Source organism: Hylobates moloch, unplaced genomic scaffold, assembly GCF_009828535.3.
Source record: "Hylobates moloch isolate HMO894 unplaced genomic scaffold, HMol_V3 SCAFFOLD_13, whole genome shotgun sequence".
Lineage (NCBI taxonomy): Eukaryota > Metazoa > Chordata > Mammalia > Primates > Hylobatidae > Hylobates > Hylobates moloch.
This window is the reverse complement of record NW_026652288.1, coordinates 47,370,721-47,398,504: the sequence shown is the minus strand read 5'-3', so window position 1 is coordinate 47,398,504 and position 27,784 is coordinate 47,370,721. Positions and strand designations below refer to the sequence as shown.

At 47.3% G+C, this 27,784-nt stretch overlaps 2 protein-coding genes across 4 annotated transcripts in view; both read left to right on the top strand.

The window, feature by feature from the left end:
- Positions 1 to 10,208, top strand: part of KIF5A (kinesin family member 5A) — a 37,444-nt gene extending 27,236 nt beyond the window's left edge. The window contains exons 20-29 of one of the 2 annotated variants that reach the window (XM_032173256.2): positions 335 to 436; positions 1,290 to 1,350; positions 1,586 to 1,657; positions 1,815 to 1,919; positions 4,526 to 4,742; positions 4,985 to 5,138; positions 5,440 to 5,522; positions 6,172 to 6,199; positions 6,671 to 6,785; positions 7,786 to 10,208. In XM_032173256.2, the coding sequence (XP_032029147.1) occupies positions 335 to 436; positions 1,290 to 1,350; positions 1,586 to 1,657; positions 1,815 to 1,919; positions 4,526 to 4,742; positions 4,985 to 5,138; positions 5,440 to 5,522; positions 6,172 to 6,199; positions 6,671 to 6,749 (901 nt within the window). In that variant the 3' untranslated portion in view covers positions 6,750 to 6,785; positions 7,786 to 10,208. The remainder of the gene's footprint in view (positions 1 to 334; positions 437 to 1,289; positions 1,351 to 1,585; positions 1,658 to 1,814; positions 1,920 to 4,525; positions 4,743 to 4,984; positions 5,139 to 5,439; positions 5,523 to 6,171; positions 6,200 to 6,670; positions 6,786 to 7,785) is intronic. The other variant, XM_032173257.2, reaches the window with a different exon arrangement.
- Positions 10,209 to 14,715: 4,507 nt separating this feature from the next.
- Positions 14,716 to 26,936, top strand: PIP4K2C (phosphatidylinositol-5-phosphate 4-kinase type 2 gamma). Of its 2 annotated transcripts, XM_032173247.2 has the most exons (11): positions 14,716 to 14,994; positions 17,553 to 17,650; positions 18,651 to 18,747; positions 19,420 to 19,563; positions 22,587 to 22,733; positions 22,920 to 22,958; positions 23,843 to 23,956; positions 24,335 to 24,599; positions 24,766 to 24,869; positions 25,049 to 25,159; positions 25,449 to 26,936. In XM_032173247.2, exons 1-10 carry the CDS (start codon positions 14,821 to 14,823, stop codon positions 25,127 to 25,129), a joined length of 1,263 nt encoding a protein of 420 aa, XP_032029138.1. In that variant the 5' UTR covers positions 14,716 to 14,820; the 3' UTR covers positions 25,130 to 25,159; positions 25,449 to 26,936. The 2 variants fall into 2 exon arrangements, with proteins under 2 accessions (XP_032029138.1, XP_032029137.1); XM_032173246.2 differs by having other exon boundaries at positions 14,717 to 14,994; positions 25,049 to 26,936.
- The last annotated feature ends 848 nt before the right edge of the window (positions 26,937 to 27,784 follow it).

The window sequence follows — 27,784 nt, the reverse complement described above, 5'->3', positions numbered from 1 at the left end:
TTGCTGTATTGACTCACATGTCCCCTCTGGATCTGATCTTTAACATCTGTGTGTCATTCCCTCAACAATACCACAACTTTGTAGCCCCACCTCAGGAGATACATGGAATAAGGACTAGTCCCTATCCTTGAGGGTCCTAGGATTAGAGAAGTCAGGGTTCCTGGCTCTGTCATGGAAACAGTGGCCTGAGTCTGCCTCTGGTATCTGAAGGTGGACACATCAATTCTAACTGGACTCACTCGTTCAAAAAGGAAGAAGTTTGAAGAGCTGGCCTTCCCTTCCTCCTTATTAACATCTTTCTCCCCCATCTCCATTACCTTCTGATGCTCTGTAGCCTAAATCAGAAGCTCCAGTTAGAGCTAGAGAAGCTTCAGGCTGACTATGAGAAGCTGAAGAGTGAAGAACATGAGAAGAGCACCAAGCTGCAGGAGCTGACGTGAGTGGCATGGATTTGCCTGTAAGCCCACAGCCTTGTAGGCTCAGAACTGTGAACTCAGACGCGCTTGCAGAGGCAGGACACACATGCAGACATGATAGGGTGACTCATGGGAAAAATATGATGGGGTAGGGACGGGACCAAAAGGACATTCTCAGCAATGACTGCTGTTAAGTATTCACCAGTATGGAAGGAGGTTTATGATGTTCTATACAGTGTAAAAACAGGTTACAAAACCATATGCATGGTATGATCCCATAAAAATGTATACACGGATATGTAGGCATAGAAAAAAGAGTCTGGAAAGGTGGACACCAGAAGGTTAATGTTGGTTTGATCTGTAAATAGTAGAATCATAGGCTTTTTATAAAAACTTGCCTTATGTCTCTCTTTAAAATTCTTTTCTAATTTTTAAACGGTAAACATGAGTAACTTGTGTAATAAATAATAATAGGCTGGGTGCGATGGCTCACACCTATAAGCTCAGCACTTTGGGAGGCCAAAGCAAGTGGACTGCTTGAGCTCAGTAGTTCGAGACCAGCCTGGGCACCATGGCAAAACCCTGTCTCTACTAAAAATACAAAAATTAGCTGGGCATGGTGGCATACGTCTGTGGTCCCAGATGCTTGGGAGGCTGAGGTGGGAAGGATCCCTTAAGCCCAGGAGGTTGAGGCTGCAGTGAGCCCTGATTGTGCCACTGTACTCTATCTAGCCTAGGTAACAGAATGAGACCCTGTTTCAAAAAATAACAACAATAGTAATACTTAAATGGAGATAAAAGTAATAGAGGAAGAGGCAGGAGGAAGGAGAGTCCTGAGGGATCTTTCCATTTCCCTTATTTCTCTTGCTACAGATTTCTGTACGAGCGACATGAGCAGTCCAAGCAGGACCTCAAGGGTCTGGAGGAGACAGTTGTGAGTGGTTCCCTTCCGTACCAAATTCACAGGACTGGGGAGTGGGGAGGGTTCATTTCTTCCTAACCCTATTCCTCCTGCCCTTTTGCAGCCATTCTGTAGCATAATCAAGATACATTTTTTCCTAAAAGATAAGTGACTCACTTGATTATAGAGACTGGAGGTTCCTATAATTCTGGAGTAATAGGACAGACCTGGTATCTGGCTATTCCCAATTTTTCATCATTCTTTCCAGGCCCGGGAACTCCAGACCCTCCACAACCTTCGCAAGCTGTTCGTTCAAGACGTCACGACTCGAGTCAAGAAAGTGAGTGCTGTCCTTGGGGTCTTATCAGCCCCCACATCCTCCTCCCATCCTTAGGTTTCTCCTGCCCCTGTTGCCCCCATGGGGCTGGCTTGGCCTGGTCTTGGTGGGACCTGTTTGGCCTCAGGACAGCCACGTCTTTCCTTCTCTCTGTTCTCAGAGTGCAGAAATGGAGCCCGAAGACAGTGGGGGGATTCACTCCCAAAAGCAGAAGATTTCCTTTCTTGAGAACAACCTGGAACAGCTTACAAAGGTTCACAAACAGGTAAGAGTCTGCTGAAGGAGTGAAGAGAAGTTTTGAGGCCAGGTACCTAGCATACCAAATCCTCAGAGGCCCCTTGGATTCAGGAAAATCTAGTTGCATGTTTTCCTTACTGTTCGCTTTTACTTTCCCTACTAATCCCTTCTTTATACAGTATTTGGTCCACTTGTACCTTGTTCTTTGTTTCATGCCTGTATTCCCTTCTCAAAGTTTCTAACCCACCTCTGCCCAAAGTGGAATTCCCCAGGTCTACCTTGGAGGGAGAGGTTGAAACTAACAGAGGCATGGGCTGTAACTATACAGGAGAGAGACTGGTCAGACGTTACCCAGAGATGCAAGGCAGGGAGATGAGAAGAAGCAAGGGAGTTGGGCTTCTCTCGTGGAGAGAACTCCATCTGTCTAGGTCTGGGGCAGGCATGCAGGGACATTAAATGATGTCCCTGGCTAGGCACAGTGGCGCATGCCTGTAGTCCCAGCACTTCAGGAAGCCGAGGAAGGCGGATCACCTGAGCACCAGAGTTCAAGACCAGCCTGGGCAATATGGCGAAACCCCATCTCTACAAAAAATACAAAAATTAGCCGGATGTGGTGGCGCACACCCATAGTCCCAGCTACTTGGGAGGCTGAGGTAGGGCGCTTGAGCCCAGGAAGTAGAGGCTGCAGTGAGCTGTGATCATGCCACTGCACTCCATCCTAGGTGACAGAGTGAGACCCTGTTCCAATTAAAAAAAAAATGATGTCCCTAAGATGGCCCAACCAGCCCCTGGTTGGGGCCCCAGTCAAAACTCCTGTGTATTAAGTTGCTGCCTCTCTGTCCCCCTCCTTGCTGCTGCGGTTCCTTAGGTGGATGACTGGGTTTCAGAGGTATGGGGTGGGGAGGCAGAAGGGCAGTCCAAAGGAGTCAGGACAGGAAATGTTTGGTGCGTGCTGGGTAGGGGCACTCTCACTAGCACTAAATATCTGAGCCTTGAAGACAGGCTCAGCAGGCTGTCAACTGGTCCTTTTAACTAATTCATAAAATAAGCCCTAACCTATACTTCATTCCTTTCCTTTCAAATCTACCTTAAGATTCCATTTAAATTTACAATCTCACTAGCCTAGCACTTAAACTTCTTTTCCTCCTAGTATAATGCCCAGCCTATGTAGTAAATATTCAGTACTTTTTTTTTTTCTTAATGAATCCCAAACCTGTGCCCAGTGATAATGTACAGAGTTTATTTATTTTATTTAGGCCTGCAGAGGGCTTTGCTATGATTTTATTTCCTTTGTTTATTATGAAACTGAGTAACAAAATTATAGAAAAGTTGAAAGGCAGATAGGAAACATTTGAAATCAGTTCTGCCATTCGATTTTCATTCCTGCATTCACTTTCCCTCTCTGTCCAAATCCATATTATGTTGCTTAAAACACACACACACACGTGTGTGCTACTCTGGGCCTCTCTGCCTATGAGAAAGCCCTGCTCTATGGAGCAAGCCCCCAAAAAAATTTCCATGAAAAAACACAATCACACACTGTTTCCTTTATCTTCACTGAAGCCTCTGCCTCTGTTCAAAGTCCCAAAAAACAAAAATGACTCACCTATAGGATAAATAGAGGACTCTACAATTTCCTACCTCAGCAGTCACAAAAGTAAAAAGGAAAAGGAGATAAAAACTTTTCAGTTAACAGAATCTTAACAGCCAGGACTATTATCAATTAAGCTAAAGTATTGTCACAGCAAAACATCGCTTATACTCCATAAATTGTCCAAATGGAAACTGCATGGAAGGGTTTCTAGCTTGTCCCTCTGAGCCCCCGGTGTTGCCCGCTATGCTGATTTACCCGCTGTCTTCCAAGGCTCTGCTCCTTTTGCAACCTGTAGTGCCCCCAGTCATTGTGTGGAACCTGTAAAAGGATCAGGAAGTCTTTTCTGGCTGCAGGGTGGTTGCTACCACGCTCTAGCTTAATTTCACTGGGGGAGGGATAACCCAGGAAGTCCTTGAATGTGAAGGTAATGAGTGCAAATGTTTGTGAGACCTCAAACATTTTCTTTCCTTCCTACGGGGCGGGCTCTGCCTGTCTATATGTGTATGTTGGGGGCTCCTGAATTCCAGCTTCTGCTCCTGCTCTGCACTGCACCTGCCACGCACAGATTCTCCTCAATGCCACAGCCACCAAACTGCTACTGTGCCCTTGCTGCCCCACCCTTTGCGTGTCCACAAAGCCCTCTCTGGGGAAGGGGGTCCCTCATCCCCATGGCCGCCCTGGGGCTATTGATCTGGCACATGCTGGGAGATGTGGGGGAAACCAGATGGGGACGGGACAGGGCGCTGTCACAAGAGTTCTGGGCTGCAGTGGAGATGGCAGGTTTTACTGCCTGGAAAATTATGTAACTTTTAAATGCCTGACCACCCACCCTTCGCTCTGGGAGAAGGAATGAGCTGGACAGAACAGTCCATTACATAAAGGCAATGAGGCCTTTTGAGGAAATGACATGGTCTCCATCTTCTCTGACCCCTGATTTTTCTTTATTCTCTCTCCTCACCCCTGTCCCCTACACTCTTTTGGGTGACTGTCTTGGGTCACTTGCCTTCCTTTCCACTTCTTCCCTTTGGCTTGCCCCATAGCTGGTACGTGACAATGCAGATCTGCGTTGTGAGCTTCCTAAATTGGAAAAACGACTTAGGGCTACGGCTGAGAGAGTTAAGGCCCTGGAGGGTGCACTGAAGGAGGCCAAGGAGGGTGCCATGAAGGACAAGCGCCGGTACCAGCAGGAGGTGGACCGCATCAAGGAGGCTGTTCGCTACAAGAGCTCGGGCAAACGGGGCCATTCTGCCCAGATTGGTGAGTAGGTGTTAGCAGGCAAGGTGGGAGTATCTCCTGAAGCAAATTTAGCAAATTGCTAATTGCCAAGCAACTAGATTATTGCTTCTTACCTACCCCTAGCCTCATCCCACTTCCCCCCAAAAAGTAAAAAAGTGATTATGTTACAAGCAACTCAGTTCAACCCCAGCTAAATGACCTCAGGGACCAGGGCAAATGCAGGGTCATAGCCTCCTCATGGTTGTTTTCTTTCTTTATTGCAGCCAAACCCGTCCGGCCTGGCCACTACCCAGCATCCTCACCCACCAACCCCTATGGCACCCGGAGCCCTGAGTGCATCAGTTACACCAACAGCCTCTTCCAGAACTACCAGAATCTCTACCTGCAGGCCACACCCAGCTCCACCTCAGATATGTAGTGAGTGACCACACGTGTGGATTGGAGTCCCACCCAAGGCTCACTGGACCCCAGAAGGCATAGGGTGGGGTCAGTTATTGGTTGTGGCTTAATTATTTTTCTAAACCCTTTCTCAACTTCCTGCCTATGATTAGAAGGTAGGTGTCTGCCCTCCCAGCCTGTGGCCATGTTTGTTGTCCTCTGCTCTCTGGGGATGGGGAGGGCTGAGCAGCTCTATCGCTGAGGATGAGTGTGGATTAGTGGTCCTCAGACTAGTGGAGGGTGGGTGTCAGAGGCTGCCTCTTTCCTCTGCTCCATCCAGCTTTGCCAACTCCTGTACCAGCAGTGGAGCCACATCTTCTGGCGGCCCCTTGGCTTCCTACCAGAAGGCCAACATGGACAATGGTGAGTGAAAAAGAAGGGTAATCCCGCCTTTGGGGTCCTCAGGGCAAGTTGAGAGGCATAAAAGTAAGTGACCTTAGTCTACAAAAAACACTGACTGAAGCTTTCTGGTGTGCCAAGGCTTCAAATAAAAAAAAAAATACACATAGCCAGGTGTGGTGGCATGCACCTGTAGTCCTAGCTACTCGGGAGGTTGAGATAGGAGGATTGCTTGAGCTCAGGAGCTTAAGGATGAAGTGCACTGTGAATACACCTGTGAACAGCCACTGCACTCAGCCTGGGGCAACATAGTAAAGCCCCATCTCTAAAATAATAATAATAACACATATGAAAAAAAGGTGACCCTGTACCTACAGCCTGAGCACTGCCCAGCCCTTTAGGTCTCAGGCTGCCTCAGAGTGGATTCCTCCTATTACCATGCCAATCCCAGCCCTTACCTTCCAGTCCCCTTTTCCTCTCCTTGGTGACGGGCTGGGGAGACTTTTTCTCAAACAAAATAATGATGTAGCTTGGCATAACTAAGGAGAAAGCGTCACAGCTTATCTTTTTCTCTAAGGGATTAAGGTGGGAGAGGGTTTGCGCAAACTGTTTCTAACACCCAATCTCCTTTTTTCTTCTTCTAATCCTGTGTTCTCAATGATGATCTCTTCAGGAAATGCCACAGATATCAATGACAATAGGTACAACAGTCCCCACTACCCCTGGGTTCTCTGGGTGGGACCAGAAGAAATGATTAAATTTCCCTTGTGCCCCACTTGGAGGTTCCTGGAGCCTTGGGGGAAGGAGGAGGGAGTGAGAATCATTCTTTTCATCACTGTGTTGTCCAGGAGATCCAGTCATTCCCCTGCCTCAGTGCAGAATATCTCCCCTCCTCCAATCCCATCTGTGGCTTCTCCCTATTCCAGGGATAAGGTCTGGATGAAAACAACGTGGGCATCTGACGACTGGGTTTCTCTCCTACCTTTGGAAGCGTTGTGACATTGGACAAGTCATTTACATCCCTCTGGCCTTGAGTTTCCCTGTATTCCTGTAAAACACAAATAGTCCCTGCTCTTTGTGATCTCACAGGGACGCTCTCAGAGCAGAGTAACCACGATGACAGGAATACTTTAATTTCTATGGAGCTGATTATGGTGGGTCTCTTCCTCCAGGAGTGACCTGCCGTGTGGCTATGAGGCTGAGGACCAGGCCAAGCTTTTCCCTCTCCACCAAGAGACAGCAGCCAGCTAATCTCCCACACTCACGGCGGCATACCTGCACTTTCAGGTAGCGTCAGGCTGCTTCCTCGGACCAGCCTCAGGTTGTTTCCCTTCTTGCTGACAGCCTCTTTGGTTTTCCTGCTGCTGCTTCTTTTTTTTATCACCTCAAAACTTTTACTATGTAGTTACCCCTCAACTCCTGCTTTCCCCTGCTGGGGGCTACGCCTGTGCTGCCCGGTGTAATCTGGACACTGACCTCCCCTGCCCCCTTTTGCTTTCCCTTAGGCTACAGTGGTAACCACAGTACTGTCTTTCTGCCACTAGGGGTCACTGTCACACGTCCAAAGAAGTGAGCTTGGCCGCTGTAGATTAGAGCCACATGGGGTGGTAGACCGCAGATCTATCAAGAGACCCTAGGGGGCCATCTCAACCCCACCTCTTCCTCCACCCTGAAATAATTTTGGATGGATAGGTGTTTTTGGAACTAAGACATCTCCGGTTAAGGCGATGTTTGCCTCACGCCTGCACCTGTGTCCCATCCTCCTCCCATCTGTATATGCCACCAGTAAGCTTTAGGAAACGCCCCACGAAATCAGTCAGTGCTCCCCTCCCATCTTGCTCAGTGGAGGTAGAAAAGCCCCTCTTTTTCCTCCTCTGTCCCCAGGTGCTCTCCTCTAGCAGCACAGGAACCTTCTTGGTTCTTGTGTGTCACTGGGTTTCTCACCAAAGTTGCTTTAGGGCCCAGAAATGGCACAGAGAACATGGCCAGTCTCTTACTGGGCTGCATCTAAGCTGAGCCCTCTCCAGGGGTTTCCCAGAATAGTAAACTGGGCACACACAGGCAGAAAATCCTGAGAAGCAGAGAAGTAGGAATGCGGAAGAGGAGTTGGGGAGGCCTAGGGGTGGAGGTGCAAGCCTGGGTCACGGGGGGCGGTGGTAGGGGGGTCTGCTTGTTGGTATTAAAGGAACAGGACAGTAAACCAAAGTGTGTGCAGATGCCACCTGTTCCTGTTCTGTGACTGAGCTACAAGCTGGGCCCTCACACCCTCTTTCTCTTTCTTTCCCAGTTTCTAAGAGGGACTGAGGCCTCTTCTCTCAGCATGCTGCAAACCTGTGGTCTCTGATACTAACTCCCTCCCCAACCCCTGTTGTTGGACTGTACTATGTTTGATGTCTTCTCTTACTTACTCTGTATCTCTTTGTACTCTGTATCTATATATCAAAAGCTGCTGCTATGTCTCTCTTCTGTCTTATTCTCAAGTATCTACTGATGTATTTAGCAATTTCAAAGCATAGTCTACCTTCCTTATTTGGGGCAATAGGGAGGAGGGTGAATGTTTCTTCTTTCTCATCTACTCGTCTCACACTGAGTGGTGTTAGTCACTGAGTAGAGGTCACAGAGATGACAAAAGGAAAAACGGGAGCTAGAGGGTTGTGACCCTTCACACACACACACACACACACACGCACGCAAACATGCACACACGCATGCACACACACAAAGCCTTAAGCAGAAGAATGTCTTAGCATCATAAGACAGAGAAATAGACTCTTCCTCCCTCCTCTTTCACATATAGCACAGGGGAAGGTAAAATGGAAGGGCTGCTAATTGAGACATAGAATTTTCTTCATACACCCCTCACCTTAATCAAAGGATTCAGGTGTTACCTCTGCCCTACAAAGTCTGCCTTTTGCCTCCCTCTTCCTGTTTTCCCCTGGACTGAGAAATGGGTTGCTCAAGGGACCATTTCCCTTTTTCTTCAAGCTCCTTTTGATATTCCCTGCCCCAGAGCTCGTGACCAGAACCCAGAGTTGATTTAAAATATTTTGAAAAATGGAGGAGGCAGACTGCTCCCAGCAGCCTGTCAATGGCTGCTCATCTGTCCATGGAGATGGTTACAGGCAGGTGTAGTCAAAATGATCGATTCCTTGGGTTTGGGGTGAATAGGCTGGGAAATTTCTGAGCCTTTTTTTTTTTTTTTGTCACAGTGCCCTCAAGTTGAAGCGATGAGCTGGATTTCTTTCTCATTCCATACTGGGCGGCACGCTCCTCCCATCTCCACCCTTTGGTTTAGGGACTTCCAGCTCATTGGCAAAATCTCTCTCTCTAGTTGCCTTCCATTCAAGCTGGAGCCTGACTTTTCCCCAATTTACAATTTTTTTTTCTCCACAAGGAGTTCCTTCTCTAATGTCCCCATCTGGTATTAAGTGCACTTTAAAGAAAGGGGCAGGGTGGATTTTCAAGAGGTGGGGAGCTCTAAGGCTTGACGCTGAGGGGTCTTCTCCCAGCTATTCTCAGCCCATATGCAGCACCCGCCATACTGAAGAGGACTGTTGTTTTAGTTTCAGATGGTCCTTTCCTTCCACATGGTGCTAAGGTGGTTTTCTAGGTAACTGCAGGGATGGAGGTCACTAGCCAGTCCAAACCAGGAGAGAAAGTCTGGTGTCCTGATATCCAGTCTTTTCTAGGAGGAAGACCAAGATTCTCCAGCGGCAGGGCAGCCTATCACCCAACTTCTAAGTCAGGAAAGGAAGCTGAGTGGGAATGACAGCTGGTAAGCGCAGGCTGCACTGGCCCATGACTCCTTCAAGGGAAAGAGGCCCTGCTCCCTTTACCTGCTGAGCTCCTTTTAGCAGTTAGGGAGAACTGCAGGGGGAAAAATACCAGTGGAGTGTGGAATAAATCCAAAGCAGTGATTTTTAAATGCTTTTCAAAACAAATCTTACATAGAACCCCAATATAAAAAATAAAGTAATGCGGACCTGGGCAGTCTGCATTTTTTTTTTTTTTTTTTGGTGGAAGAAGTCTCAGCGTCTCTTAGGATTGACTGTTCAAAGGCTCCTCAGCGAATGAGCCCTTGAACAGTCCTAAGAGACCCTGAGGATTCTGTGGAGTAGTTTGAAAACCATTGTTCTGAGGAAGGGGGTCCAATCTGGCTCCTCTGCACTAAAGCTGCAACTCATGGGAAAGAGGGCAACGGTGGGGTAGACAAGCCATGCTGTCTCCAGACGCACTAGGGTGGAAGGAAGGTTCCTGTGGGCCTGTGGACTTAGGCTAATATTTGCTGCCAGCAGGGCACTTAAGAATCCAGGGGGTTTTATGTAATGTTGCCACCACATGGTTCTTTTAAAAACACATAAGGAAATGTGAGGGTGTAGCGCAGATGAGGAGAGAGATGACACAGAGGGAGCAGCCTTCTCTTTAGCAAGATGTAAGGGAAATATAATTCACTTACATAAAAAAGAAACAACACACACGCAAACCCTTCACCAGAAGCTTCACACTACATCCTCCTCCTCCTGCTCCCCACCTTCACCGCATCCCTTTCAGAGCCAGGGTCACTGCAAGGGGCACCTGGCCTGCCCACTCACATCTGCCAAAATGTTGCATGCCAGCGTGGAAGACAAACCAAACTGCACAGCCCCCTGTGTGTATTTACTTGGTGTACATAGATATCTTTAAAATAAAATAAATTCAATGATAACTCTATGTTGTTGTAAATATTCTTTATCCCTTCCCAATCTCACTGCCTTCTTTGGATGAAATGGAACTTGACAGAATATATCCTTCCAGGTGTTTTTCTATAGATTTACATAAGGCTTGGATTTTTTCCCATTTGACAATATATCCTGGAGATCTTTGTATGTCAATATATATCAATTGACCTCATTAAAATATATTTTTTCACATATTTATCCTACAGTTCATTCAACCAGTCTATGACTGGTGGATATCTACACTGTTTGTAATTTTTACCAAAAGCAGTGTCTTGTTCTTTCATTTTTTACCCAGAGCAGTCTCGGTCCTGGCATCAATTCCTTCCCACTCCAGTGTTTCATCATCTCTCCACAGCCAACAGATCAATATTCGTGTCCCAGGATCATCCACTACAATCATCCTTCCAACCCCCATTTTAAAGCATACTCCACCTCTCTTTTCTGCTCATATCTCAAAGCTTCTCAGATGGAGAAAACTGCACACTCAAAAAACTGGGGCAGGTAAAACTGAAGAGCCTACAAACCTGCCAGGACCTTTGGTGCTGCTCACTTTCCTCTCCTGTCTCCCAGAGCAAGGGTCTACACCCTTTCCACCCTCCTCTGTCAGGCAACAACTTTGTCATCTAAGGCACTTGAGCCTGAAATTCTTTATCTTGCCCCCTGCCCACATGCACCTACACAATTACCTATCTGTGTCTGCACTTATCTTTTGCTTCTCCCTTCTGACAAGTGATAAATCTCCTTTCTCTGGGCTAAAGTGAATCCCTTGTAGATATTTCATTCTTGAGATACTGATATAGAATCTCAATATATAAATATATAACATATCTAAAACTGATAAACTGATGGAGACTTGGGGAGTTTGGATCTTTTTTTTTTTTTTAAACAGAGTCTTGCTCTGTTGCCCAGGCTGGAGTGCAGTGACACGATCTCGGCTCACTGCAACCTCTGCCTCTCAGGTTCAAGCGATTCTCCTACCTCAGCCTCCCGAGTATCTGGGACTACAGGTGCACACCACCATGCTCGGCTAATTTTTGCATTTTTAATAAAGATGGGTTTTCACCATGTTGGCCAGGCTTGTCTCAAACTCCTGGCCCCAAGTGATCTGCCCCTGTCGGTGCATCTTCTTTATTAATGCCTGTCTCAGTGGCCTCATCTCCTTGTAAGCTCCCTCCCATAAGAGTCCCTCCCTTTACTGTGTGTTTCTCTATCTTACTTGTTTTCTTAAAGTCAGATATCCAGAAACCATCCCAAGCTTCCCATCCCCACATCCTCACCCCCCCATTCATTCCTTAGCCCACCTTGATCTGCCGCTTGTTCTGCACAAAACTGCTTTTCCAAATGGCATTAGTTACCAAATACAGTGGGCGTTTCTTCTGGACAACAGTCCTTGTTTTGCTTCACCTTTCCATGACATATGACATTTCTTCACTCCTTCCTTCTTGAAACCCAACTCCTCTTGGCTTTTGTGACCCTGCTATCTTGGCTCCCTGTACTTTCTTGGCCACCCTTCCGAGTCTTCCTCCCCAAGCCTCTTAAATGCTGCTCTATCCCAGGGCTCAGCCCTTGGTTCCTTCCTTGCTCTTTCTAAGACATGTCATCCATGCCTGCAGATTCCACAATTCTTAAATCCGTATCCCCAGTCCAGACCATTCTGCTCAGCTGCAGGAGCATGTGTCCAGTTGACCTCAGATGCCTCAAACATGTTCCAAACCGAACTCACCTTCCTCTGAATCTGCTCCTTTTCATGTCACCATCATCTCTTTGATGTCATCACCGTCATCATTAGCCAGAAGCCTTAGACTCACTCTCAATGCCTCCCTTTTCCTTTAATCCGCACATTCATACGAATTTTCCAGGTTGACATCAAACTGCATCTTTAGATGCCACCCCCTTCTTTCAACCACAACAGCCACTGCTTTAGTTCATTATCTCTCCCTGAACTTTTGCAATACTCAAGTCATCCTCCAGGAACATGCCTGAGTGATCCTTTTTTTTTTTTGAGATGGAGTCTTGCTCTGTTGCCCAGGCTGGAGTGCAATGGCAGGATCTCAGCTCACTGCAACCTTGGCACACCCCCTTCCCCCAGATCAAGTGATTTTCCTGCCTCAGCCTCCTGAGTAGCTGGGATTACAGGTGTGTGCCACCACACCCAGCTAAATTTTGTATTTTTAGTAGAAACGAGGTTTCACCGTGTTGGTCAAGCTGGTCTCGAACTCCTTGTAGGGTCCAGCCCTACGGGGGTTAGCGGGTGTTCTCCCTGTGTGTGGAGACGAGAGGTTGTAAGAAATAAAGACACAAGACAAAGAGATAAAGGGAAAACAGCTGGGCCCGGGGACCACTGCCACCAAGACGCGGAGACCGGTAGTGGCCCCTAATGGCTAGGCGCGCTGGCATTTTTTGAATACAAGACAAGGGGCAGGGTAAGGAGGGTGAGTTGTCCAAGTGATTGGTAAGGTCAAGCAAATCACGTGATCATGGGACGGGGGCCCTTCCCTTTTAGATAGCCAAAGCAGAGAGGGAAGGCAGCATACGTCAGCATTTTCTTCTATGCACTTATAAGAAAGATCAAAGACTAAGATTTTCACTATTTCTTCTACCACTATCTACTAAGAACTTCAAAGAGGAACCAGGAGTACAGGAGGAACATGAAAGTGGACAAGGAGCATGACCACTGGAGCACAGCACCAAAGGGAGGGGCTTAGGCCTCCGGATGACTGCAGGCAGGCCTGGATAATATCCAGCCTCCCACAAGAAGCTGGTGGAGCAGAGTGTTCCCTGACTCCTCCAAGGAAAGGGAGACTCCCTTTCGCAGTCCACTAAGTAACAGGTGCCTTCCCGGGCACTGGCGTTACCGCTTGACCAAGGAGCCCTCAAGTGGCCCTTACGCGGGCGTGACAGAAGACTCACCTCTTGCCTTCTGGGTCACTTCTCACAATGTCCCTTCAGCACCTGACCCTATACCTGCTGGTTATTCCTAGGTTATATTAGTAATGCAACAAAGAGTAATATTAAAAGCTAATGATTAATAATGTTTATACTGATGATTGATAATTATCCATGATGATCTCTATATCTAATTTGTATTGTAACTATTCTTTATTCTAACTATTTTCTTTATTATACTGCAACAGTTTGTGCCTTCAGTCTCTTGCCTGGGCACCTGGGTAATCCTTCGCCCACAACTCCTGACCTCAGGTGATCCGCCCGCCTCGGCCTCCCAAAGTGCTGGGATTACAGGCGTGAGCTACTGCATCTGGCTTTTTTTTTTTTTTTCTTTTTCTTGAGACAGAGTTTTGCTCTGTCGCCAGGCTGAAGTGCAATGGCATGATCTCGGCCACTGCAACCTCTGCCTCCTGGATTCAAGCAATTCTCCTGCCTCAGCCTCTCAAATAGCTGGGACTACAGGCACCTGCCATCATGCCCAGCTAATTTTTTTTTTTTCTTTTGAGATGGAGTCTTGCTCTGTCACCCAGGCTGGAGTGCAGTGGCGTGATCTCTGCTTGGCGTGATCTCGGCTCACCGCTACCTCCACCTCCTGGGTTCAAGTGATTCTCCTGCCTCAGCCTCCTGAGTAGCTGGGATTACAGGCTCACGCCATCACGCCCGGCTAATTTTTGTATTTTTGTAGAGACGAGGTTTCACCATGTTGGCCAGGCTGGTCTTGAACTCCTGACCTCAGGTGATCCTCCCACTTCGGCCTCCCAAAGTGCTGGGATTACAGGCGTGAGCCACCGCGCCTGGCTTTGTTCTTTCTTGTCTCCATGTCTTTGTATGCTGTTCTCTCTGTCTAGACAGCCTTTTAACCTCTATTCCTGAACTCCACCCACCCTTCCCAACTCGGTAAAGTCTCTATCCTCTTTGAAGCCTTCCCTGACCAGCTACGCTTCCTTTCTTTGTATCATTGTCTTTGCTTCATACACAGTTCTAGGATAGCTCATACTTAGCATACTGCAAACTTGATCTCCATTGGCCAACCAGTGCCATTAGACTCCCAACTACTTCGGGGCAGTCACTGTCCTATTCTCTGCTTCAGTAAAAGGAAAATCAGCCCCAGAACAGGTCCTAGTACAAGTAAGTGCTCAATAAATACTTGTTAAATGAATGAATGAATTTCAAGACGCTTGAGACCACTGGTAAGAATTTTGGGTTTCCAAAACCCTCCCCTTCCCAACCCCCATTCGGTAAGAATGCTTTCGCATTAGCATCAGGTCCGAGGTTACTCATTAGAAACTGGGCAAAGCCGGAAGGCGGCCACTTTGCAGCAAAGAAGCCCTAGACCTTGGGAGTCAATCACGCCAGCCCAGGCCGCACCACGGTGTCCTAGTTGACAGGTCGAGGGGCCTCGCGGGCCGCCTGCGTCGTCAGCTTACGGGGATCCCGCGCGCCAGGTGAGCCCACACACTGCGCGGACGTTGAGACAGGCAGCAGGAGCCGGGGGGCGGGGCCAGCGTCGCCCCGCCCCGTCCTGCCTCGCCCTGTTCGCGCGTCCGTTGTCCGGCCTCCGGTCACGTGACAGCAGCGCAGGTGAGCGCCGCTTCCGGGGTCGGGCGCCTGGATCGCGGCCGGCTCCGGCTTCCACTTGGTCGGTTGCGCGGTAGACTATGGCGTCCTCCTCGGTCCCACCAGCCACGGTATCGGCGGCGACAGCAGGCCCCGGCCCAGGTTTCGGCTTCGCCTCCAAGACCAAGAAGAAGCATTTCGTGCAGCAGAAGGTGAAGGTGTTCCGGGCGGCCGACCCGCTGGTAGGCGTGTTCCTGTGGGGCGTAGCCCACTCGGTGAGAGCCAGCCCTAGATCCCCGCAGCCCTGTCCAAACCCCTCGGCTCCGAGGCGTCCCTATTTCCAGGCTCCAGCCTCCGGAGCCCCACGCAGTGCCACTCCCCTCCCCCGGGTTGTCTTGGTCTCTGCCCACCAACCCCAGGTGTTCCCCCAGCAGGTTTTCTGACTGTGGACTTTTTTCTCCCCATTAGTTCTTTACTGCTCCACTCTAGTTCCACCTTCCCCCCGTGAAATCCAGCTGCCTGTGCTTTGACTCCTTCCTGCCATGTCTAGCTTCAGCCTCAGGCTACGCGGACTGGCTAGGACCGGGCGCAAGCGGGGAGGACATTAGGGGGAGTGGCTTTTTCTCGGGTGGTTTTTGGTGAGAGTGTAGGTGGAGGGTGAGGGGCCAAGGGGAGTGGATGGATGAAGAGGTTCTTTCACTTTGCTTTCCACCTTGCTTCCCAGCCCTGGTCCTTGGCTTTTGAATCTTGGCTTTGTCTCGGGGAAGCTCCAGGTTTCCTGGACTTTCTAATCCTGCTTGTCCCTTCCTTTCCCTTCCAGAGGTACAGCATTTCAGAGAAGCTACCCCACCCTGAGCTAGAAGTTGCACTCTCTCAGGACTTATGTATATATGCCTTTGGTCTTAAGTGCATCCTTATCGCTGGCTAGAGCGATCGTGTTTGGTGTAGGTGGTGGCGATTGTTGACCAAAGAGAAGGCTGAGGGGCTCTTTTCCTGGGGTCACTATGGTGGTGAACTTTTGAAGCAGAAAACTGCTCTGGGAGTCAGGAGGAGTCCAGGGAGACCTCCATCCCCTTTCCTGAAGATACCTCAGCTGAAAGAAGCACAGCCATTGCCCATCTTCCGTCAGGTCTGGAGTGGGAGAAATGCAGTGATCTTGAATGTGACACGGAATATTTTCGAAATCAACGTTCTTGAATGATTATAGTCATGGCTAGCTGTGGAGATGGAAGTTGTGAGGAAGAATACGCGTTTTGTCACATTTTAAATTTGTGGTAAAGAATTTAACCACAAATTAAGAATGTTGTTTGTGGCCAGTCGCATCCCTTTTGGATTTGTGTCTCTCTGGGTGGTAAGCTCTTAGTGAGTATTCAGTGGAAGGCACTTGGTATGGGGAAGGCTGGTGGAAGTAGGGCTGCCTCTCATATGTACCTTCCAGGTGATTCATCCATTCCCTGTGGGATGCTTAACAGGGAGGGTTTTCCCTTTTAAGGATTGGGGGAGTTACATGTAAGACCTACCTCAGCTTCACTAGGTATATATACTTTAGCCCCAGCACCCTACCCTCTGCCAACACATATCTACTTCAAGTGTTTGGAATGGAGAAATTCCTTGAACATATGTCTCAGTGATGATTCAGCTTGCTTAGCAGGTGGGGAGGAGGGGGCAGGAGGAGCTATAGCTGAATTTTAGGCTGGGAGTCTCAAGTGGCTTTTTTTTTTTTTTTTTAATCTGGAGGAATATGTCCTGTCCTCCTTTTCTACTGAGAATGGGAGGAGTTGGTTGCACTGCAGTGTGTGTGATTTAGGTTAGACTGCAGTTCATAGCCTCTGTGGAATGATCTAGTAAGGATAGGCAAGGCATTCATTTATTCAGTTAATAGACATGTCAGGATCACTGTGTGCCAAACATTGTGCTAGTTAGACACCTGAAAGATGCAGACGACTAGAATGAGTCCTTGCTCTTGAAGAGCTCACAATCTAGATGGGAGAACTTACATAAACTAGTGATTAGAGTCACACAGTAACAAAGGCAGGTGAAAGGTACTGTAGCAACACCAAGGAGAAAGCACAGCTCGGGATTTTTAAGTATCAGAGCTCCCTTTCTACCCTGAATTAGCAGACTGCAGATCCTGGGGGCCGAGGAGAGCATGTGATACTTGTGTCCTTTGGGCTGTGGATTAGTTTGGCTTTAGGGAACAGATGCCTAATGAGCTCATATCCTCTGATTGCCTGCATTTGCTCTGAAATCAGCTGCTCTTCCTTTACCTTACACCTAGACAGGTGGGGGCCTACTGCAAACAACTGGGTCAGAGTGGTCTAGGAAGACTGGTCCTGTTTGCAAAGAGATGCCTTTTGCAGGATATGGACATTTATCCTTTTTGCTGTGGTTGGCCCCACAGAATCCCATTAACACTCTTGTGCATTTTAAAAATGCCTTTTTTTTTCTTTTTCTAATAGAACATGTAGCTGCCTTGAGCTTGCAGAGTTTTTTTTTTTTTTTTTTTTTTTTTTTTTCTAGAATTTCTCACAGCTTTAAAAATAGTCCTGAGTTGCTTACAGGGTTAGCCTAATATAAAATGACTGTTGTGAGCATGAAGTTCCACGGGAGTGGGCGTGTTGGGGGCTGTATGTGAGAGTTGCTTACTGTAGTCCTTCTTGGGCAGCAGAAGGGTTAGACACATTCTCTCACTTCTGTCAAGCATATGCATAGCCAGTGTTTTTAAAGGAATGAGGTCTGAGTGGCCCTTGCATGACTGCTGCCCGGACACAGTGTATGGGTAGCTCTCCACACCCTTCCTCATGGCTTTCCTATTCATGGTTTGGCTTATCAGATCAATGAGCTCAGCCAGGTGCCTCCCCCGGTGATGCTGCTGCCAGATGACTTTAAGGCCAGCTCCAAGATCAAGGTCAACAATCACCTTTTCCACAGGTAAGTGATGATCCTTGCCATTCTCATGTCAACCTTCCCAGAAAGGAGTAATAAGTAATTTTAAAAGTTTCAGTGAGGTGAAAATTTAACATCCTTCCCAAATGCAGAAATTAGTTTTGTGCAAGGAAACCATGAGAATAATTTCTGGTGTTCCCTATATCCTTCTATGAATCAGTGTTATCTCTCCTCTAGCCTGGCAATTCCATAGAGTAAATATGTGCAGATACCATTACCTGCTCTTTTTCTCTTTTTCTGCTTGTGACCTTGGAGATGCCATGAGAACCATTAGCTTCTGACAGGGACTCCTTGAAAGAAAAACCTGAATTCTCTAAGCCCTCCTAGGAAAAGAAGACGCCATTCAAAACAGTGGTGGCTCTTGCCGACTTTAGAATGCTTCTGACTTGCTTGAGATTTGGGAAATGCTGCTGTTTGGATGGGTAGTAGATCCTGGCTCTACTATACCACTTACCAACCATGTTACTTAGGCAGGTCACTGAATCACTCTGAGACAGTCTCCCCTTCTATAAAATGGAAATAATATGTTTTTATAGGACCTCACAAGGGCTAGGCGTGGTGGCTCATGCCTGTAATCCCAGCACTGGGAGGCCAAGGCGGGTGGATCACTTGAGGTCAGGAGTTCGAGACCAGCCTGCAAATAATGGCAAAACCCTATCTCTACTAAAAATACAAAAAATTAGCCAGGCATGGTGGCGCATGCCTGTAGTCCCACCTACTTGGGAGGCTGAGGCAGGAGAATTGCTTGAACCCGGGGGACGGAGGTTGCAGTGAGCCAAGATTGCACCACTGCACTCCAACCTGGCAACAGATTGAGACTCTGTCTCAAAAAATAATAATAAAAAATAAAAATAAAAATAAAAAGGACCTCACAGGGTTTTATGAGAATCAAATGAGGTAATATGTCTGAAAGTACTTTATAAACTACCAAGTGTATGTAAATGTAATATTGTTTGTTTTCTTACTTTGAAAACCTGAATTTCAGGGAAAATCTGCCCAGTCATTTCAAGTTCAAGGAGTATTGTCCCCAGGTCTTCAGGAACCTCCGTGATCGATTTGGCATTGATGACCAAGATTACTTGGTGAGAGTCCATTAAGGGGTGAGGGTAGCCCTTTCCCCCCAGCAACTGAGGAGTACTGTTTGGGACAGCCATATTTGGAGAAATGAGAGTCTTAGCAAATATAATTCTTTACCTTTTTGTGATTGTAGCATTTTCAGAAATTTAATGAAAACTATAAACCTTGTCCTTGGGGTAAAAGATGTAGATACATTAAGAATTCTGGCTGGGCGCGGTGGCTCACGCCTGTAATCCCAACACTTTGGGAGGCCGAGACAGGCAGATCACCTGAGGTCAGGAGTTCGAGACCATCCTGGCCAACATGGCAAAACCCCGTCTCTACTAAAGATATGAAAATTAGCCAGGTGTGGTGGCGCACGTCTGTAGTCCCTGCTACTTGGGAGGCTGAGGCAGGAGAATCACCTGAACTTGGGAGGCGAAGGTTGCAGTGAGCTGAGATCGCACCACTACACTCCAGCCTGGGTGACAGAGTGAGACTCCTTGTCAAACAAAAAAAAAAAAAAAAAAGAATTTTGCATTCAGTTTCCTTCAGTCCACATATGGACACCTGATGAGGAACCTGTGCTGAATCTCCTACCCCAGGAATTCATCCACTTTCAGCTGACCGTTTTCCTCTGACTTGTTTCTGCATATAAAGGGGGAGGAAAAGAGCTCTGGCCTATTCTGTGTCCCCAGGTGTCCCTTACCCGAAACCCCCCCAGCGAAAGTGAAGGCAGTGATGGTCGCTTCCTTATCTCCTACGATCGGACTCTGGTCATCAAAGAAGTATCCAGTGAGGACATTGCTGACATGCATAGCAACCTCTCCAACTATCACCAGGTCAGGCCTCTCTCTAGCCCCATTCTTTTCCTCTCCTCCCTACTCACATACAGCTCAGCTGCTGTCAGTAATAGATGCTGACTGGGGAAAAATCTCATTGGAAGAGAGAATCCATAATCATATCCAGCCCTAAATGGGATGAGGGAAGCTGTTCTGTCTGATAAGATTTACAGGCCGGGGGCAGTGGCTCACACCTGTAGTCCCAGCACTTTGGGAGGCCGAGGCGGGAGGATCACCTGAGGTCAGGAGTTGGAGACCAGTCTGACCAACATGGAGAAACCCCGTCTCTACTAAAAATACAAAATTAGCTGGGCATGGTGGCTCATGCCTGTAATCCCAGCTGCTCAGAAAGCTGAGGCAGGAGAATCACTTGAACCCGGGAAGCGGAGGTTGTAGTGAGCCGAGATCGTGCATTTGCACTTCAGCCTGGGCAACAAGAGCAAAACTCCGTCTAAAAAAAAAAAAAGATTAAAAAAAAAAGACTTACTTGGAGTGTGGAGTTTATGGAATGTTTTGGCAGTAAAAACACTCTTTCTGAATGTCTCTACTGAAGAAAAATTTCACCAAAATCAGTGAGCAAGGAATACATCAAAGAGTCCAAAAGGAGTCTTTGGTTTATGCAACAAATATTGAATATCTCTTATTAGGCCCTATGTTAGGCAGTAGAGAAGGAGGTAAATGAAACATCTGTGGCCCTTACAGATCCCTTAGTCTAATGGCAGTGACCAGTGACCCAGTATTAGCACACAGCAAGATATATACAATAGTAGAAGTCTGTACAGAATGTTCTGAAGCTAGAGAAGAGCATCCTAACTCACCTGGGGAAAGAAGTGCACATGGGAGGCTAAAGAGAGTTTTTTAGAGGAGATACTGTAAGAGTTGATCCTTGAAGGACTTAGTAGAGGTTAACCATTGGACAGGGTGGAAGAGCATTCTAGGCAAAGGAAAACACTTCTAAGGCACAGAGCCATGAGAGAACTTCATGTTAGGAAACGGCAAGAAATTCCATTTGGATGGGATGTAGTACTATGGAAATACGCAGGAGCCAGATTGTAAAGAGGCTTATAAGCCCCACAAAGAAGTTTGGGCTTTATCCTGAAGGTGGTTTTGCAAGGGGCATGATATATTTGTTATTTAGAAATATTTAGAAAATGTGACAGCATTTTAGAGAATGGATTGGTGGGAGGGAACACTCGAAGGGTGGATACCAGTTAGGAGGTAATTTTAATAGTCCAGGGTAGAAACAATGAAGGCCTGGGGGAGCGATGGTGGTGGGGATACAAAGGAAGACCTATGGGAGAACTGAGAGTTAAGACACAGGGGCCTCCAAGTTCCTGGTTAGGGATAACTGGGTGCCCATTCACCAGAAATTAGAAACAGGAACAGGTTTTTGGAGGAAGAAAGTTCTGATTTGGACATACTGAATTTGAGGTTTCTGCAATTCATCCAGATGAGGATGTCCAGTAAGTGGTTGGGGTATGGGTACAGAATTCAGGAAAGAGGATTAGACTGGGAGTATAGGTTTGAGAATTATATGTGAATAAGTGATCATTAAAACCATGACTATAGATACGATTATTGTAGGGAGGTTGTGTGCAGTGAAATAAAAAGAAGGTTAAGGACAGAACCTAAAGGAGCAAGTGAAGAAATGAGCCCATAAAGGAAACTAAGAGTAGATGGACACTTTTAATTATTTATGCCATGCTACATTCCATACAGTATTCGAGGACAGAGAGGAGGGGAATCAGGAGGGTGATATAATAATAGCTGAGGATGAAAAGAGTTTTAAGGAGATACTGGTCAATAGGATCAAGTGCCACAAAGCTGAAATATGACAATGACTAGAATACTTACTAGATTTGACAACTGAGGGATATGGGGGAGATTTCAGAGGAGGAATGAAGTATAAACCTGATTTCAGTGATTCAAGGTGTGAATGAGAGACAGGAAATGGATTTATTCCTGATTACTTTTCTGAGAAGGTTGGCTGTGAAGAGAAAGAGGCAGCAACACAGAAAGAGAGATGGTAAGCACTGAAGGAATAATTTTTGTTTTTTAGAGACAGGATCTCACTGTGTTCCCCAGGCTGGTCTCAAACTCCTGGGCTCAAGCGATCCTCCTGCCTCAGCCTCCCAAGTAGCTGGGATTACAGGTGTGAGCCTGGCTTAACAGGAGAATTTTTTAAAAAGAATCCAAATTGTAGGCCGGGTGCAGTGGCTCACGCCTATAATCCTAGCACTTTGGGAGGCCGAGGTGGGCAGATTGCCTGAGTTCAGGAGTTCGAGACCAGCCTGGGTAACTCAGTGAAACCCTGCTTCTACTAAAATACAAAAAATTACCTGAGTGTGGTAGTGTGCGCCTGTACTCCCAGCTACTCGGGAGGCTGAGGCAGGAGAATTGCTTGAACCTGGGAGGCGGAGGTTGCAGTGAGCCGAGATTGCGCCACTGTACTCCAGCCTGGGCAACAGAGTGAGACTCCATCTCCAAAAAAAAAAAAAAATCCAAATTGTAGGCTATCATGCAGACTTTTTTTTTTTTTTTGAGGTATAAAAAATCTGTATTTATATTACAGTGACAGAATGACACAGCACAGCCCAACCCAATACAGACATTTTAAATTATGGGAATCTAGCCTATGAAGAAACACTGCTCTAGATAAAATGATTTCATTGACAAAATGTAAGTTCTAATCCTGGTTCTGTGCCACTTGCATATAGAAAGCGTCTAAAATAAGGATAATAACACTTAACCTCCCTCATCTCAAAGAATGATAAAGGTGAATTGAGAGATGACACTTAAAAACTAAGAGATGTACAAATGGAAGGAATCAGAGGAAAGGGGGATTCAGAAACGGCATGGATAACCTGGAGTGTTTTGGGGAAGCTTCCACCACTTTTGACTTTGTAACCTCTCTACTTGAAGTCCTCTGCTCTACCCTGGAATGGCAGTGTTTGAATTTCCCTGGGCTGTTTGTGTATCTGCTACTCAGCCTCTCCCCATTCCTTCCCCCTCTTTCACCGTAGTACATTGTGAAGTGCCATGGCAACACGCTTCTGCCCCAGTTCCTGGGGATGTACCGAGTCAGTGTGGACAATGAAGACAGCTACATGCTTGTGATGCGCAATATGTTTAGTCACCGTCTTCCTGTGCACAGGAAGTATGACCTCAAGGTAAGAAGAGGATAGCTCTGATAGAGGGAGGCTCCTGATAGCCTGAGAATGGGGAAGACCCTGGGAGGTCTTTGGATGATTGCTTTTAAGGGAAAGAAGGCTGGGTTTGAGTACTCATCTTAGGGGCTGGGTTCTGACTGTTCTTTTAGCCACTTCTACTGACTTGGTCTTTGGGTCTCTCTGCAGGGTTCCCTAGTGTCCCGGGAAGCCAGCGATAAGGAAAAGGTGATAGTAATTTTATATGCTAGGGTGAGGGATGAGGGAGGGCAGATGAGGGGAACTTCTTAGGATGGAGAGGCCACTCTATATAGGAATAGGGATTACTAGCTATTTATTATCTTAAACCACTTAAAAGAAGAGGGGGTAAACTTCTGTTGATCCGGGGATTGTTTGGAAGGGGCAGTGGGAGCAGCTGCTTTAACACCGGCATGGGTTATTCCACATGGAAGGCTTGGGGATGGGTGAGGTTGCCAGAGTTGAAGAGCAAAATGTTTAACTTCCACTTCCCATTCTGGGTTATTTTATTCAAGCAGCTACTTTTGCTTAAGAAGACACAGGCCGGGCATGGTGGCTCATGCATGTAATCCCAGCACTTTAGAAGGCCAAGGCAGGACTGCTTGAGTCCAGGAGTTCCAGACCAGCCTGGGCAACGTAATCTCTACAAAAAACAAAAAAATTAGCTGGGCGTGGTGGCACGTGCCTGTAGTCCCAGCTACTCGGGAGGCTGAGGTGGGAGAATCACTTGAGTCCAGGAGGTCAAGGCTACAGTGAGCTGAGATCACATCACTTGCATTCCAACCTGGGCAACAGAGTGATCGAGATCCTATCTCAAAAAAAAAAAAAAAAAAAAAAATAGAGGAGAAAGAAAAGTCAGCCTGGAGGGTCTTGGCTGAAAACCATAAGCAGAGAGTAGTGGGATGTGATTTGGGATATAGCTGTAGTGACTGAGTCTGTGGAAGTCACTGGAGGTGAGAACAGACCAGGGAAGCATCACAGTGTGGAGTTAGATGAGATCTAACTGAGCTAGCATAGAGCCCTAGACAGAAGGTGGGGTTCTGAGACCTTGGGGAAGGGATATGTTCCCAAGATGTCCCTTTATCTATTCTTAGGTTAAAGAATTGCCCACCCTTAAGGATATGGACTTTCTCAACAAGAACCAGAAAGTATATATTGGTGAAGAGGAGAAGAAAATCTTTCTGGAGAAGCTAAAGAGAGATGTGGAGGTGATGATTGGATGCTCTGGGAAATGGCTTTCCTTTTTTTGCTCCCTAGAGGGTAGTTGTCTCTTTCATTCACAGTATGAGGGAGCTCCTCCCCTTCCCTTTATTCTTCAGGTCCTCTGCATGTATGGGGGTTTGGTATGAGACATGAAAAACCCCTGGAGCTGAGCTGACCCATGGAAGGGGTGGCTGGAATAAGCTAAAAGGATAATCTTAGATACCAGGACATACAGGCACTAAAGGCAGTGGTATGCCCTGCAACCTCAGTTTTTATACTTCCTTTCCCCAGAAGGGCCCCAGAAATTCAAAAGTACAGGTACAGGGGTGATACCTAGCAGTGAAGAGTGAGACAGAGGTGTCTGATTTGTCAGTGGGTCTCAGTTTCTAGTGCAGCTGAAGATCATGGACTACAGCCTTCTGCTAGGCATCCACATCATTCGGGGCTCTGAACCAGAGGAGGAAGGGCCGGTGCGGGAGGATGAGTCAGAGGTGGATGGGGACTGCAGCCTGACTGGACCTCCTGCTCTGGTGGGCTCCTATGGCACCTCCCCAGAGGGTATTGGAGGCTACATCCATTCTCATCGGCCCCTGGGCCCAGGAGAGTTTGAGTCCTTCATTGATGTCTACGCCATCCGGAGTGCTGAAGGTGAGAGAACCGGGACAATTTAAGGGTGGAGAGGGGATTGTTCCTGGAGGACAGATACTAGAGTGGTGGGGGAGAGCCTGATTAGCTTTTCCGAACAAAACTGACTGCTTCCTGGAGAAAGGGAATTGGAACTAAACCTGCTCCGAATTGTTGGTCTCTCTCCCAGGAGCCCCCCAGAAGGAGGTCTACTTCATGGGCCTCATTGATATCCTTACACAGTATGATGCCAAGAAGAAAGCAGCTCATGCAGCCAAAACTGTTAAGCATGGGGTGAGAGTTCCCAACAGCCTTTGCTTTCCTGTCTTGACTATTCTTTGGGAAGGGAGAGCCTCTTGTGCCAGAGCAATGGGGTGGCAAAAGAATGGAAGTGGTCTGGGGTACATTGGGTGGGGCTGATGGGGACGGGTGCTAGGGTGGCCTGACACATTGTTCCATATCTCCTCTCACAGGCTGGGGCAGAGATCTCTACTGTCCATCCAGAGCAGTATGCTAAGCGATTCCTGGATTTTATTACCAACATCTTTGCCTAAGAGACTGCCTGGTTCTCTCTGATGTTCAAGGTGGTGGGGTTCTGAGACGCTTCGGGGAATTGTGGGGATATTCTAGCCACCACTTCTCTTCTTCCTTTGCTAAATTCAGGCTGCAGTCTCCTTCCATCCAGATAACTCCATCCTGTCGAGTAGGCTCTTTCTGACCCTCAGAAATATATTGTCCTTTTCCCTCTTTGGCCATTTTTCTTCCCTCTCTCCCTCCCCACAAGAAGTCTGCTTGTAGTATTAGAATGTTATTGTTGACTCTCTCCCAAGTGCCTTGATCTTTGTAATATCTCCTGTTGTTTCTATGATATAGGAGCTAGGGGAAGGGGGTTGTTTGCCATCTTCAGGACCTGACTGGACAGATGGACCTGGCTCAAGCAACTACTCTGGATGCACTTCACTGTGTGGGATGAACTAAATGTGTCTAAATTTTGCTGATAACTTTATAAAACTCACTATGGCATGCTTCCCTCCTGGTGGGCCCTAGGATGGATGATAGTCAAGATACTACAGATGTGGGTGCAGGCATGCAGACACACGATGGAATATGGCCATTCCTACACAGGTGGGGTAGAGAGTGGGTCAGCAGCCTGGCACCTCACAGAGGTGGGACCTAAGAGGACTCTTGTGATTATGCAGAGAATTGGATTGGGTCTCTGTCAAAGATTGAGTAATCTCTTCCCTCACCTCAATTCCATCCCCACCCATCTCTACATCTGGGCACAGGAGCCCAGAGATGGCCAAAAGCATTCAAGCCTGGGGGAAGATGTTTGACTATTGCTGCTTTTCACCGAAACCTCACCCCTCTCCTGGGACTGGAACCCTTCAGTGGGTGTGCGGCCAGTTTTGGAGGCTGGGATGATGGGCCAGGGTGTAAGATTCATTCTCCATGTAAAGTTTCCTTTCATCCTGCCTAGCCATCCCCAAGGTTTATTTCCAGAAGAAAGGAATATCTCTACTTAGATCAATTTTGGTCATTTCAAGAGGATGGAGGCCTCAAGTGTGGGAACTTCCCCTACTCCCTGGATGTGTGTGCCTAGCACGCTTCCTTCTCCCACCCCTTTTTCCAGTTGGATTTGTTTTTCCGTTCTCTTCTGTCTTGTCTTATACTGCAACCGTGTCTCTTAGGGGACAGATGGCCTTCTTTGTCATCTTCACTCTCCACCCCCAGAGAGGAGTCAGAGCCATAACTCAATCACTCAGCCCCTCCAAAGATAGTTGAGTTGATGTGTGATATTCTCATAATGTTGAGAACCCTGATGAGATACATTGTCTTCCTTTCCCTACAGTGCCTCTGGGGCCAAGGCACCCATTCTTGCTATCCTCCATCCCCCTTGAGGCTTCCACTTTTTTTTTTAAACATAAAGATGGGCACCAGCAACTGGCCTGTGGTGATGCAAAGCTGCTTTGCTCTGTATCTGGCTGGACTGATCTGTCTCATAAGTCATGAGGCCATAGGGAGAAGCTCCCTCTCCTCTTCATCTGCTCCAAAGGTGGTAGCAAGAGGAGTCCCCAATTAGGGGTTGGAGCCCCCATGTAACATCTTCCTGTCAGAAGACTGATGGATCTTTTTCATTCCAACCATCTCCCTTTCCCCCGATGAATGCAATAAAACTCTGTGACACCAGCAACCATTGTTCTTTAGAAATGGGTTTTCTGATCACATGGCTGATGTATTATGGGCAGTATGGATGTCTTCATTTGTTGCTTCTGTTTTTCATCTTTTTTGTTTTATTAATAAAAATTTATGTATTTGCTCCCATTACTATCATAATACAGGGAATAAATTATTCAATCCAAATTCCTGTACAGAAATGCTTCTTTTTTTTTTATAATTTCACTTCTCTCAGGAAGCCTGTGCTTAACGGTGCAGAGACCAGCTGAATTCTGGTGTTCAAGGTGTTGGGCCCCTAACTAAGGATGTGGGTTTCTAGACAGATGGCTGTGAACTTTTTAAAAAAGGCTGTGAAGGGTGTGCACTGGAATGGAAAACTTAAGTCTTCAACCTTGTGGGAGGTCAGCGGTAGTGAGGGCCAGGGAAGAGTAGGGTGATGGGACCCTTCCTTCGAGTTCTGGGCTTGCTAACACTCCATCTTTGTAAAGGTGAGTAGGCCTGTCAGCCCACCAGCTAAAAGAAAAGGAATCCAGAATTCCCCTAGGCTTCCTGGGAAAGCTGTCCTCTTCCTGGAGGGAAGGAAGAGTACAGCAGGGTCCTGGGAAAGTGAAGAAAGTGACTAGCCCTCCAGTCCAGAGGGGGAGTGAAAAAGGGGTGGATGAATAGAGGTTGTTGCCAGTTTGGGAGATTCCTGTCTTGGCTGAGGAAGTCTTTTGGCTGGTGGAAAAACCTGGCTAGATGTGGCCCCAGGGAAGTGAGTTGGATTGGGCGGAGACTGCTTGATGTGGGAAGCAGAGCAGAGCTTTTTTTTTTTCTTTGAGAGTTTTTAACTCTTTTTTAACCATACACTTGACACTACCACCACCTCAAGCCACTTTTTAAAAAATGTATTCGCTTCCCATTCTGCACCAGCCTCCATATCCCTGTTTGTGGAAAGAGAAAAATCAGAGGCACTTACCAATGATCATCTGAGAGCAGGTTGTGGGGGTCATAGGAGGTAACAATCTAGAAAGAGGCAGGAGATGAGGGAGGGG

Excerpts from the sequence above, each read along its gene's own strand:
- PIP4K2C (XM_032173247.2), top strand. The coding sequence starts at position 14,821 with ATGGCGTCCTCCTCGGTCCCACCAGCCACGGTATCGGCGGCGACAGCA. Across the intron at positions 14,995-17,552 it reads TGTGGGGCGTAGCCCACTCG|ATCAATGAGCTCAGCCAGGT; the intron begins GTGAGAGCCAGC and ends TTGGCTTATCAG. Across the intron at positions 22,959-23,842 it reads AAGCCAGCGATAAGGAAAAG|GTTAAAGAATTGCCCACCCT; the intron begins GTGATAGTAATT and ends ATCTATTCTTAG.